This window comes from Bubalus kerabau, chromosome 10, assembly GCF_029407905.1.
Source record: "Bubalus kerabau isolate K-KA32 ecotype Philippines breed swamp buffalo chromosome 10, PCC_UOA_SB_1v2, whole genome shotgun sequence".
NCBI classification, from domain to species: domain Eukaryota; kingdom Metazoa; phylum Chordata; class Mammalia; order Artiodactyla; family Bovidae; genus Bubalus; species Bubalus kerabau.
In genome coordinates this window covers 42,699,860-42,712,966 of record NC_073633.1, presented here as the reverse complement: position 1 = coordinate 42,712,966, position 13,107 = coordinate 42,699,860, and the positions used below count along the sequence as shown (strand labels likewise).

General features: G+C 40.8%; 2 protein-coding genes across 10 annotated transcripts in view; one reads left to right on the top strand and one right to left on the bottom strand.

Moving 5' to 3' along the window:
* ZNF106 (zinc finger protein 106) overlaps nt 1–9,806 on the top strand; it is a 54,149-nt gene extending 44,343 nt beyond the window's left edge. For 5 of the 7 annotated variants that reach the window (XM_055537479.1, XM_055537475.1, XM_055537476.1 and 2 more), the window contains 7 exons: nt 521–712; nt 1,162–1,224; nt 1,910–2,029; nt 2,584–2,655; nt 3,471–3,542; nt 5,334–5,480; nt 5,915–9,806. In XM_055537479.1, the coding sequence (XP_055393454.1) occupies nt 521–712; nt 1,162–1,224; nt 1,910–2,029; nt 2,584–2,655; nt 3,471–3,542; nt 5,334–5,480; nt 5,915–5,971 (723 nt within the window). In that variant the 3' untranslated portion in view covers nt 5,972–9,806. Of the gene's footprint in view, nt 1–520; nt 713–1,161; nt 1,225–1,909; nt 2,030–2,323; nt 2,474–2,583; nt 2,656–3,470; nt 3,543–5,333; nt 5,481–5,914 lie in introns of those variants that run through there. The other 2 variants (XR_008699162.1, XM_055537478.1) reach the window with 2 other exon arrangements.
* Nucleotides 9,807–10,282: 476 nt separating this feature from the next.
* Nucleotides 10,283–13,107, bottom strand: part of CAPN3 (calpain 3) — a 53,219-nt gene continuing 50,394 nt past the window's right edge. For all 3 annotated transcript variants that reach the window (XM_055537488.1, XM_055537489.1, XM_055537490.1), the window contains 7 exons: nt 12,837–12,894; nt 12,677–12,741; nt 12,131–12,199; nt 11,963–12,041; nt 11,639–11,755; nt 11,267–11,325; nt 10,283–10,933 (listed from right to left, as the gene is read on the bottom strand). In XM_055537488.1, the coding sequence (XP_055393463.1) occupies nt 10,907–10,933; nt 11,267–11,325; nt 11,639–11,755; nt 11,963–12,041; nt 12,131–12,199; nt 12,677–12,741; nt 12,837–12,894 (474 nt within the window). In that variant the 3' untranslated portion in view covers nt 10,283–10,906. The remainder of the gene's footprint in view (nt 10,934–11,266; nt 11,326–11,638; nt 11,756–11,962; nt 12,042–12,130; nt 12,200–12,676; nt 12,742–12,836; nt 12,895–13,107) is intronic.

The following is a 13,107-nucleotide window of genomic DNA, read 5'->3' as shown; positions in this document are numbered from 1 at the left end:
AACCAGAGGTCAGAAAAAGGTCAGAATAACATAAAAGTTGGAGAATGAGAAACTGGTTGTCTAAGTAGTTCTCAAAGAGAATTTTGGAGGCAACCATGACAAATAGAGTACATACATTCTGGATGACAAAAATCAGACTTCTTGGGTCTTTGGCATGGAAAATGTATTCAAATATGGAAAAAAGATTTCTCTTTCATGTCATTGACTTAAGGGAAGTGAGAGAGGACATAAAAAGAGAACCAAATTCTAATTATGATCAGGATAGCATGGGTCAAAGATAAAAATTAGTTTATAACGTAAGACTGTCCCCACTAGAATGGAGGAAGAAGGTGTCATGAGTACAGTGTTAGAATGGGAATGGCAGAGGTTGGGGAGTTAGGGATACAGCGTGGATATGAAAACTTACAGATGGGTGTTAGAATTTATAGAGTTTGTATCAAGGTAGTGATTTGGATTAGTTGATGCTGAGTTTTTCCAACTAAGTGGTTTTTACTTCATATAATGGTGGCTTATTTTTCAGAACAACAAACGACTTGAAATCTTTGAATGCCATGGCCCTCGGGCTGTCAGCTGTCTTGCCACAGCTCAGGAAGGTGCCCGAAAGTTGCTGGTTGTGGGTTCTTATGACTGTACCATTAGCGTACGCGATGCACGGAATGGATTGCTCCTTAGAACTCTGGAGGGCCACAGCAAAACCATCCTCTGCATGAAGGCAAGTGTAAAACAGGAGTTCATTGTCTGGTGCAAACAGAAGAGTTCAAATGAAGTTTCCCATGTTTTCTAATGCCTTATTTAGAATACAGGAGGTTACAGTCCTTTTCCTTAGGCCTGGAATCACCACAGGACGTACTGTTTTTTAGCATATTAATTGAGAGACAAATATCTTATAGAATGTAGATATACTCAAATGCTGTTCTAGGCTACTTCGTAATCATTCCAAAGAAGCAACAAACCCAATAATATGTTGTCAGTTCATCAGAGTACTTATTGGCAGCACATAAATTTCAGTTCAGAAAATTTGTCTGAGAAACTTATTTTATACCTCATTCATGCTCATCTCAAAATAGGGTGGAAAGTAGAATTTGCCAATGTATATTACAAGTTAAAGGAAACCTCAGAACTTTATACTGAATCTCACTCACTGAATTTTTTTTCTTTAAGGTGGTGAATGACCTTGTGTTCAGTGGCTCCAGTGATCAGTCAGTCCATGCTCACAACATTCATGTAAGCCTTGTTGGTGTATCTTTAATAAAATGGTGGATAAAGCTTGAAGGGATTCCTCAGACCTCTTGCAATTTAAATTAAGCCTCCTTTCTAGTGAAAGACTTAATAATAATCCCTGTGCATATGCTCTTGGATATTGTTAAGCACTATAGAAATCAAAATTCTTGGGGGACAGACTCAAAAGTTTACATCAGGTTTAGTTTGAATGTCTCATTTAAATGTGAGACATATTGAGCATCTGAGACTCTGAGAAAGTAGATATGATACATAGTTTAAAATAGCACAAATAGAAACAGCTGTGAGACTCTGCTTGGGTCATAGAGGCCACTTCTGAAGTTCAGTTCCTAGTCTGAACTTCTGAGGTTATTCAGCCTCAGGAACTTTTTGTCCAGATCCAGTGAAATGATAAAAGTGAATATACTTCGAACACTATAAAATACATACACGCAGAGCTGTGACCCTTCTCTCTCTGTAACACTGGGTTCTCTCCATCAGGATACAGTGCATATATTTTATATAAGTAACAAATGCTTGTGAGAATACTTCACCTGTCTAAAATTAGTACAGCTACATGTGTGTACAAGTAGTCTCATCATTACCTCTTTTAGAATTACAGAATTATAAATCTCAAAAGTCAAGACTCTTAGAAATCAGTCTAGTGACTCTTATCTCTCTTCTGATGCAGACTGGTGAGCTTGTCCGGATCTATAAAGGTCACAATCACGCAGTGACTGTGGTGAATATCCTAGGGAAAGTGATGGTGACTGCTTGCCTGGATAAATTTGTTCGTGTCTATGAGTTACAGGTAGAATTTAGATTCACTATTTTGTTTGAATGATTTGGAGAGATGGTCTGTTTGGATTTGGTGTGTATGTGTTTTTTGTTTTTTTTTCAATATGGAAAGGCTGGGGTAGAACTCAGAAATCTGTGTTCTTCATAAGTGTTGTAGGTAATTATGAAGTAGTTTGGTCCTTGGACAGTACTTTCAGAAAAACTGCCCTGAGATACCTGGTCAGGTTCACAGGTGTCAAAATTTAATGTTTTCTGGAGGGCAGCTGTAGCCTGTCACATCTGTGTGGTTCTCTGTGTACAATTTCAGGTTTGAGACTTTGACACTACACAGAAATTGGTTGGGAATTTTCCCCCCCAATTACCAGCTCTTCCCTTGAGGAGGAGGACTTATTAAAAGGATTGCTGTTCGATTATTCTTCTGTTAACAAGTGACTGGTGCTTCAGCTTGATACCTGAGGTACAGTTTTAAACTTGCAAAAGCCTTCAGGGACTATGCTTATTAAACACAAGGTATAAATAACCTTGATTCTCTTTCTCCCCCCACCCCCCGCCCTGCGACCACTTAAGTCACATGATCGATTGCAAGTTTATGGAGGACACAAAGACATGATTATGTGTATGACCATCCATAAAAGTATGGTGAGTTTAATTTGCTATGCCACATATTTGCTTTTGAATATGTTTACTAAAAATTCTACAGACTCTTAGTAATGTTACTACTTGTCACTTCCAAAAATGACATCTATTTTTGATATGCCTCATTATTGAATGTTTTCTATCTCTTGGTATTATAATATTGAGAAGTAACCCAGTAGTGCTCTTGAATATTACATTTTTATTAAGAACTAAAATAGTTACAATAAAAATATATAATACCACCATTGGATAGAAGATAAATTTAAGGTGTTTCCAAAAAAACAGGTGAGTGGTGTTTTCTTCAGAGACATTATGATCTGGACAATACATTGGAATAGAGTCAGGAGATTTGGTCATTGTGGCATGGTTATAGCAGACCTAAAAGTAGAAGCTAACTCATGTAACCCTACTAATCTTTGATTTATTTTATTTTTAAATTTTGAGGTTGAACCAGAATGGATATTTTTCTAACTTTAAGCTGTAGAGCCTTGTCCCAGTAAAATTCAGAAGCCTGATATGTAATGCCCAGCAGAAGCCAGAGCTACACCAGTTAAAGTATAAGCAGTGCCTCTGAGCCCTACCACTTCTGCTCTCAATGACAGTCCCAAGAATGGCTTTCTAAGGAGCATAGCTTCCAAGTATCCAGACTAGAAGATGTATAAGATACTTTCCTATTATGGTACTCTGGGGCTGGTTTGGGTTTAGGTTTAAAGTTTCCTGTTGTAGTGCTACCAGCTTTTGACTCTTATTTTGAGGATGTTCATAGTAGTTTTATTGTGTGTTGTTTTAGTCTGATAATGATAAACATTTTTCTCTAGATTTATACTGGCTGTTATGATGGCAGTATTCAGGCCGTGAGGCTAAATCTGATGCAGAATTACCGCTGCTGGGTAAGGATTGAAACTGTTCTTGTCACCAGACTTAGATGTTGCCCAACCCCAGGCCAGTTTATAGATCTTCATTATCATTGGTTTAACATTTTCATATTGAGTCTTCCACCATAGGACAAATAAGCTTGTTTTTTAAAAAGTGCATAAAATGCTTCTGTAATTTTATAGTGAAAGTTCAGTCTTAAGGTTAGATACAAACTTTAAGTGTCCATTCAGAGGTTATTTCCTTTGTGTTTTTTATTTTGCTTTATTACTATATTAATACATGCCTATAAAAACATCAGTAGTACAGAAGTGTGTGAAAGAAAAGTGGAAGTGCTTATTTTCATAACCTGCCTACAATATTTTACCCATTCCTCAGGCATTTACATGTATTAGTAGTTTGGTTTGTTCATTGGTTTTTGAGAAATAGACAAATAAAAATTTGCCCTCTTGAAGTTTTAAACCTCAGTTCACTAGACTAAATTTCATGGTTTTTATTTTAGAGTGGAGGATGGTGATTAAACCTCAAAACTTTCACACTGTTTCTTATAAACCTTAATTTATTTCATCAGTTCTAATAGTACTGACCAGAGAAAAGTGGCTGGCACTGAATTTTTTTCCCCTAAACCCTAATCCCCTTTTCAGCATTGATGAACTGGATGCTCACATTTTAAAATTTGAGTTTAAATTTGTCTCTGGCCTAATTACTTTTCAGCTTTTTATACATCACTATCTTTGATTTTTAGTATTCTCAGTGAAGACAGGCAAAATCTAGTAAAACAGTATCCAGAACATACTTAATCCAAACCAGTATCCAAAATAGACTTATCTAGAGAAATGAGGAAAATACCTTCTGGTTTTGAAGCTGGGGGTATAAAATAGTGTTTACAGAGGGAAAATTAAAAATTTCATTACTGTTTAGAAATGAACATGTTAGAATCATTTCTTAAAAGCCTGTAAGGAAAAAAAGCCAAAACAAAAGAGTCTTTATGCTTTCTGACTAACAATTGAAATATAGCCACATTTATAATACAATAAAAAAAAAAAAAAAAGATCACAAGACTGTGATTCAAGTGATAAAAATTGTGAGTAAAGACAGCCTTCCTTGGCAGTTTTCTGCCAGTATTTCCACAAATGTAGTTTTCTTTATCATACATTTGTGTTTTCAAGTTTACAAGCCAACAATTCTTAGAATTGTTAAAAATAACTCAAGTATTACAGGAAAGCTCTTTGTCTTTTTAAATAAATGAACTGAGAAACTCTTTTTATGATGGCAAGATAAAGAATTATTATGGTTTAACACGCTCTATGACAACCTAGAGGGGTGGGATGGAGTGGGAGGTGGGAGGGAGGTTCAGGAGGAGTTCATACCATAGGCTCATACCATGAGCCATAGGTTCATACCTATGGCTGATTCATATTGATGTATGGCAGAAACCAACATAATATTGTAAAGCAATTATCCTTCAATTAAAAATAAATTTTTTAAAAAAGAATAAATATAGTTTAAATTGAATTTTATTTAATTTGCCTGTCAGTATTTGCTAACAGCTTCATTATTTAAAGATGTAATGGCTACGTTAGTGCTTTGCCTTCTCAAAATACTGAACTGTCAAAAGACTTCCTAGTCTTTTCACAGTTGCTGAATAAATTCATGATTAATTTGGTTGCCTCTGGCTTTTTTGAATTTGCCAGCCAAGAATAAATTGAAGAATAGAGGCTTACTCACAGGCTACAATGAAGAATATTCTCATTGCATGTCTCCCGTACTCTTTATAACTTAACTCTTTCAATTCTCTCTCTCTCCAGTGGCATGGCTGCTCTCTGATATTTGGTGTTGTAGATCATTTAAAACAACATTTGCTGACTGACCATACAAATCCAAACTTTCAAACTCTAAAATGTCGCTGGAAGAACTGTGATGCTTTTTTTACTGCTAAGAAAGGATCCAAACAGGTATATCAGTGAGATTTGAGGTCAACCTGGGGTCATTGACTGCTCAGAGCAGGGTTCAGTAAACCTTTTTTGCCTTATTAGAATGTTCAGACTTGCAGTAAACAGGGAGAGTGTAAGGATTTTTCTTTTTATTATTAATATTATTCACAGATTTGAGAGATAGCTTAATGAGGTTTCAAGTGAAGAATTAGATAGTTTTTGAGAAAGTGCCTAAAGAGAATGTTTTCACTTGTTCCAGTAACTGAACCTAGAGGTTTATTACAGCATTCTTTTGTTAAGAACTCAAGTGCACAGTTCCATGTGAATTAAGAGTGATGGGTCCTAACTGCCTTTCATGGATCACAGATTAGACCTGGGAAGCTCTCCGTGGCTTTGACTTTCTTTTGACCTACTACCAATGTCTTTCTCATGGGTCCTTTTCCCTTTATTTCCAGGATGCTGCAGGACACATTGAACATCATGCTGAGGATGACAGCAAAATTGATTCATGAAGTTTTTTGCCTCCCATGTTGGGAAGTCTTTAGTTGAACTAATCTCATATCAGCCCCTTGCACAGGCCAATGTCCTCCTTTCCCCAGTGAATCAGGGAAGGAGAAAGTGGTTACTAGCCAGGCTTACTACTAGCATAAGTCTGGGCAGCTCTATGGGATGACAGGTTACACTTCTAAATTTTTGCTGGAGGTTTGTCAGATTTAAGGAGATTTTTAAGGAGCCATACTCTTCTGGGACAGCATGGCATATAGTAATTTATGCTACTGGTGTTCTCCAGATGTTTATTAAAGACACAGATCTTAATTGGTTACCCAGTTTGACCCTAATCACACATGTATTTTATTGATTTCAGTTTGTGATTTTTAGTTTCTGTTCTTATGATGATTTAAACCAATAGTCACGTGTTTAAGTTCAAATTTGTTCAAATGTTAGGTTTTTAGGATCAGACTTAATTTCTCCTTCATTATTGCAATCAGTTAATTCTAACCACTGGGTATTTTAATTGGAAGCAAATATTTTCTTTTCTTAACAATTATGTACAATGTGTTTCGATATTCTCTTCTTAGATGGACAGAGCAGGCTTTAAATGCTAAAGGGACACACAGTAGATTTTTAACAGCTGGAGTAGCTGCTCTGCTGATTATATTTTAGGAGCTCAGGAAGTAGATCACATAATGACAAATCCTTGCAGACAATAATTCCTATTGAACCTCCACAGATTTTGATAAAGTCCTCGGTTCAAGGCAATGCACAGACCTACCATCTACTTGGAGATCTCACTGTTAGACCTGGGTACTCCCTACAGGTATTGGCAGGCTGTTCAAACTGGAGGTGTGCCTTTGTCTTTCCAGGTTCTGACTCTCCAAGCGGGCAGTGGGTTTGAAACCTTTTAGTTTGCTTCATTGCCAACCCCTCTCCCATTCTCTGGTTGTGCCTAGACTGACAGCAGCCATCATATAGTTCCTCTGGGCTCATGAGGTACTTTTTGCCCACCCATAGTACACAAATGGGGGGAATCAGGATAAAGCATCTGAATATTGTTTTTAAGGCCTCAAGCAAACTTCTTAAAGACCAGTGTATTGCCTTCACCTCCCCAACTAAGCTGAGAAGGAAGGGTGGAGTGGGGTGAAGGGAAAAGACCCTCCCTGTCCTTCAAGAGCAGCCAAATGAACAAAGCCTTGACACTGCTTTGTTTTTAAATTCTCTCTGGAGTCTTAAGTGAAGCCATAGCGGTGTTACTTTCTAGCTTTTTGTTTCTGTGATCGTCAAAACTCTAAAAGATTCTACAGAGAGAGGGAGGAGAGGATAGAGGAGCTGAGTGCCACATACCGAACTCCGGATGTGATGCCCACTCTTTCCTAGAAGAGAGCAGCCAGGTTTATCCCCACCCACCTTAGTGTACACACTTCTTCCCCCGTGTCTTCACTCAGGCTTTAGGGCAGGGGAACTTCACCTGGGGTTCATGGATAGGTTTCATGAGGGTATCCAAAAACCTTGGAATTGAGTATAAGACTAAGTAGCTGTTCTTTTTTTCCAGGAAAGCCTCTGGTGGTTCTTATTAGATCAAAAAAAAAAAAAAAAAAAGAACTAAGCTGGGAGATACATCTAGATAATGAATGGCCCCATGAATTATTTACTTCTGTCCTTATGAACGGCAGGACTCTTGTGTTGACCACATTGCTGAGATTTGCATGGTATTTGAGAAAGCAGAGAAGATCTTGTTGCATAAAGTTTATGTGTGCTGTTTCTGTCTGAGAACAAGCATTCCCTTCTCTTACCCCATTTCCTGTACACGTGACCAGAGAAGCCAAGCTGTTCTGTGGGTTTGGGAATGGTGATTCCTAGGAAAGTACATTTGGATTTATTGCTAAACCTGGCATTTTCCTTAGGACTGTAGTGAACCCACATTCCTACATTGGCTGAGCAGTGTGCTGAGAAAGTCTTGCATGCTGTGTCACATAGGTGCCCTTCTGTTCTGCCTGAGGACATGTCTGAAAAGATGAGAGTGGTGGAGCCTATGTACAGCAGGAAGGGGATATGTGAGGTGTTGGGCAGTTGTGGGGAACTGTTGTAGGTATGAACAGATTGATAGAATCAGTAAAAACTGATTTGAGCTTAACTTTGATAGAATCATGCACAGTCTATCTGCCTCTATGTATGCAGTTATGGATGTTTCTTGTACGTGTGTATGCGTGTGGGCACCTATACTTAATAATACTTCTCCCTGTTTCACAGGAATTTTCTTTGAAGCCGTAGCAATAATGTCTTTGTTTCAAGAATGTGTAAAACTCACTTAACACCAGGTTAGTGTATTGCCCTAAATGCACTGTTGTAGCCATCTGTTTAGAAATAAAGGCACCATAAGCATCTTGGCTGCTTATGGTTGTGTGTTATTACTTTTCAGTGTCTTCAAAGTTATGCAGAAGTCTTTTTTTTAAGTCTTCTATAATGTCTTGGCTGATTCTGGCCTTCTCTTCCCTCTCAGATTAGAGCAGTGGTTCAGGGCTTTGTGTTTGCTCTGATATTTCACACTTAGTGGAAGAAGGAAATTGTTACATGGTGTGACAAAACACAACTCATTTCTTCTAAGGAATCGAATGTTATTTTTAATTACTTGTGTTTACTTCTGACAACAGAAGCCAAGAAAACCATAGCATAAATCCTTTTGTGTGTATATGCTAGTGTTTTAATGGCAGTTTGTTCTGATGAAATACCAGTGACTTCAAGTTTTATCATGAAGTTTTTAATCAGGTTCAAAATTTTGGCATGCTACTCTACTCAGTATAAAGCAGTTAAATACAATGCAAACAAAGGGTTATCTTGACCTGATGTTACTTGAATTTGAGAGAACGTCATTGTTACTACACTCCTGCTTTCGTGGAGAATTTTTTTTTCTGCCTTAGAAGTTGAGTGTTTAGCTCCTGAACTACCTATAATTTGTAGGCAACATTATTGCTATTTAAGTGATTATTTGCCTAACAAAGGGTTTTTTGTTTTTCTCTTTTTGGTAGATTATACAGTGGTCAACTTTAGTGATTAGGAATGTGGATGATTTGGTGGAAGTAGGTGTACAACACTTAGCGGAATGGTAATGGTATATTTTATGGAAGAGTTCCATTTGAGGGGAAATCAAACTATATTGTGAAGTGGGATTTAAGTAGCACGCCCCCTCAGGTTTGCCGTTCATATACGCTGACTTATAAATTTTGTACCTGTTACCTAAAGGAGAGCACCTAAAAACTGTTAAGGCCATGCCTGCCACATTGTTACAACAGTGATTTTTATCCCAGCCGCAAATCCTCAGGATCTTGAGGATTTCAGAGATGCTGTCTGAGGGTCAGAAACAAGCTGTGGTATAGGTGGTTTGGGTTATACTGAGTTCCATGCATCAGTGGATGTGAAATCTTGATTAAACCAAACCTACTACTAATCAGACAGTAACCACTAACCTCACTTCCAACCCCCAACTATGTGGCCTTGCTGGGTCACATGGTGACTAACATTTCCCACATTTCTTCTGAAATCACAGTTGAATTAGCCCAGTTGAATTGGGGGAGAAGGAAGCAAGGAGGAAAGGCTGTTGAGGATCTTTTCTCCTGCTTCAGAGAAGTACATGCCCTCGAGCTGCGCCAGTGCCCTTGGTGTCTTGATTTTTTTTTTTTTAATTGAATATGGGTTAGAAGACTGAAATCAGATGACATTTGACTGCAAAATGTTTATAAGCAAATAGTTTAGCCTTCTTACATTTTGGTATAAAGCTGTGAACTTCCTAACTTTGTAAAGCAACATATAAAGCAAATATAAGAGGAAAATAAAGTACTTTTACTAATTGTTTATTTTTGTTACCTTATCTACATATTCACGGCCAACCCTTTTCCATGTTGATGTAGAGATCAAGAAGGAAATTGGGTGGAAAATGCAAGATGGTTATAGATCATGGTCCAGATAAGCACGGCACACACCTTCATTTAAGGGTTTGTCCAAGGTCATACAATAGGTCAGTGTTAGTAGAGGAGCTCTGCATCGTTACAGTCAGCTAACTTGCCCCTCCAGTTAATAGGTGACCCATTTTGTCTACACCAACAGCTATTCCCCTTCCTTTCCTGTATCTTGGAAAGTATTTGAGTGATTCCTGTGCTCAAGAAATAGCAAAAAGGCATGATTAAAGTGGGGTTTGGGATTTGTGTTTGTGTGTGTGTGTGTATTTTCCATTGCTGTATTCTGAAACTATAGCTCTATACCCAGTGGGTGAGATTGGAGCTACTCAGTCTTGCTATAGCTCTCAATGTGAGAAAACAAAACACAATCAAACCAGCAAAACATATGCCTTTATTTAGATGAACATTTTTTCAGAATGCAACCTAACTTATGAGTTAGATAACCCAAAATGTCCAAACCTCTTTTCACTGAACTAGTTTACTCCAGAGCAGGCCCGTCCTGAAACAGTCAGGCAGAACCAAGTGCTCATTGTGTTGCTGTCCCATGGGTGGGAGAACACAGAGATGATGGGGGCACGCGGGGTGGGGGGATCTAGCACCAGGAAGCACTGAGTGCCATTGGCAAATGCTTCTGCAAACAGCTGCAAGCATCTAAGGAGAGTACTTGTCTTCAGAGCTGAGGCCATCAGACTCCAAGCAAAGCTCTCACTGGCCTGTGGCTAGCCAAAGCAGACAGAGGCACTTGGCTCCATGTGGCACAGGGACAACACAGCTCTCCCTTCCCCATTCCTTAACTGAAGGGTCAGGCTGGGCCTGGCAAATGGACAGAAGCCCTGAGGCTGGGAGGGAAGTGAGTAGAGGAGGAACTAGACTGATGAGGTGCCTGGAGGCTTCTGGGGGTGCAGCAACTGTGTCCTTTGAGGTAAGTGACTAGCTCTGTTGGGTGAAATTGAAATCCTGAGTGATCCTCCATGCCTTGGATGTGGCCAGCTTGGTTCAGGCATACATGGTGAGCTGCAGCCACTGCAAGAGGAAGTCCCAAAATCAGAATGCACATGAGACAAAAGAGCCAAGCCCTAGAGATCTAAAGGGTAGAAGAAAAGGCCAGTCCCAGCATGCCAGACATGGAAGATTTCCTGAGAAGCATCCTTCCCACAGATCTCCCCTAGAAAGTACAGATTTTCCAGCATAAAGCCATAACTGAGGCTTCCTTAGAGCCTTCCCCCACTATGCGTTCCCCATGACCACATCCTGCTGAGCTCTGAGCTTCCCTTTATGTTCCTTTCCCATCCCATCCAATCCCATCCCTCCACCTCAAATTTTAAAGTGCGGGGGGAGTGTACTGTTAGGCTTTACCTCGAGAACATTGAGTTTGATGATACCGTCCCCATCCTTGTCAAATGCATTGAAAGCTCCTGCTCGGAAGAATGCACAGACCAGAGGCCAGTTACAGGTGCTCCCCCCAACCCCCGACCACTCCACCTTTTCTTAAGAGGACCATGTGCCTGGTGCTGCCCTTCAGCACCAAAATAGGCCAAAATATCACCAATAACTGCCCCTTGCCATCCTATTCTGAGCCTAAAGAGGGCTTCTTCATCTTTGTTCAGCCTGAACAGTAGACGGGTTTGTCTAGGGTCATATAGTAAGGTCAGTTAGTGGAGATTCCCTCCACCATAGGAGAGGGAGCAGGAAGGGCATAAGAAAGCAGAAGGGTAGCTGTCCACTTACTGAACATGCCCTCCAGCCTGACAAAGCAGCAGATGAAACTGTCGAAGTCGATATTCATGTACTTGTCTGCATAGCGCATGGTAATGATATCGTAGAGCTGGTTGTTGAGGTGGAAGCCTGTGGAGGAGAGCACAGGAGAGGAGATGGGGTGAGTCCTCAGGCCTGCTTGCTTTCTCCTTAGAACCTCCTTGTCACACTGTGGCCTAGGAGAGGAGAACAAGAAGCCCTTTCTCTGGTAGGGCCCCAGTGGCCCAGTCCTCCCCTCTCATCCCTGCTCCTACCACCTCCCATCCGCATCCTGGCCACCCCATTTCTTCCCCATACCTGCATCCTTGACTGCATTGCGCATCTCGTAGCTGTTGATGGTGCCGGATTGGTCTGTGTCATAGTGTTTGAAAATTTTCTGGCAATAGAAAATTTGAGGACAGAGGTCACACACTCAACCTCTGAATTAGTCCCTTCCTTACTCCCACCTTTGTTCTCTCCTCCCACCTGCCATGTCTTAATCTTCTTCCAGAGGTGATGAAACTCATGCAGGTTCAGTCTCCCAGAGCCATCTGTCTGGATGAAGGAGGTCAGGGCTACAGGGCACATAGCAAAATCCTCCTGGCTTGGGTGCAGACCTTCTGAGGGGCTGTGCAAGGGAGGTCCTCTATAGAAGGGCTTTGCCCAGGATATCCACCCTTGTCCTGACCTAGTGTTTAACACACACACGCCCCCACCCATGCTTCCCTAGTCAGAATCAGTGCCTGCTCTAGAACCCAGGGAACCTTTCTCTTAAAGACCACTCTGAGGTAGGGCCTCAGAATCCCAGGCCTGAGGTTGAGAGCAGGGGCCAGTGTTCTCCCAACTGTGCTTCCTCCAACAGCTCCTTAAAGAGCAGCAGCCAGGAAGTTCAGCACAGGGCCTCCTTAAATCTTTCCTTGAGCATGAATTTGGGCCCCTCTGCTTGACTGGGCCCCCCTCATTGTTGACCTAGCCCCAGGAGACTACACAGGAGCTGCTGACAGGGCTGGGAAAGCGTGGCAGGAAGGATACGTCCATGAGAGCGATCATGCTACGGCAGGACTCCAGCGTGAAGCCTTGTGTCTTCAGGTCCTTATCTGAGAGGTATGGAGAAGAGTGAGGAGCTGCCCTCAGATAGCTGGACACAAACTGCCCGACTGCCCACCTGCCCCTGCAGAATTAAGCTGCTCACGTTTGTTCACAACTCTGTTAAGGACATTCTTGAGCTCATCTGCACAGATCTCCATGTCCTAAGGAGGAAAGGGGAAGAGAGTCATGGCTCAAGAGTGCAGCAGCTGATGGAGCATAGGCTTTGCGAATCAAATCCCGGCCGTCCATGCTTGTATAGTCCATGACAGGGCTGTTCTGTCATGGGGAAGCTGGGGCTTTTCTGAGGAAGACACTGTACCTTCAGCTGTCTAGAAAGCAGTGGGCCCACCCAGTGGGTGTGTCAGTCTAGAACT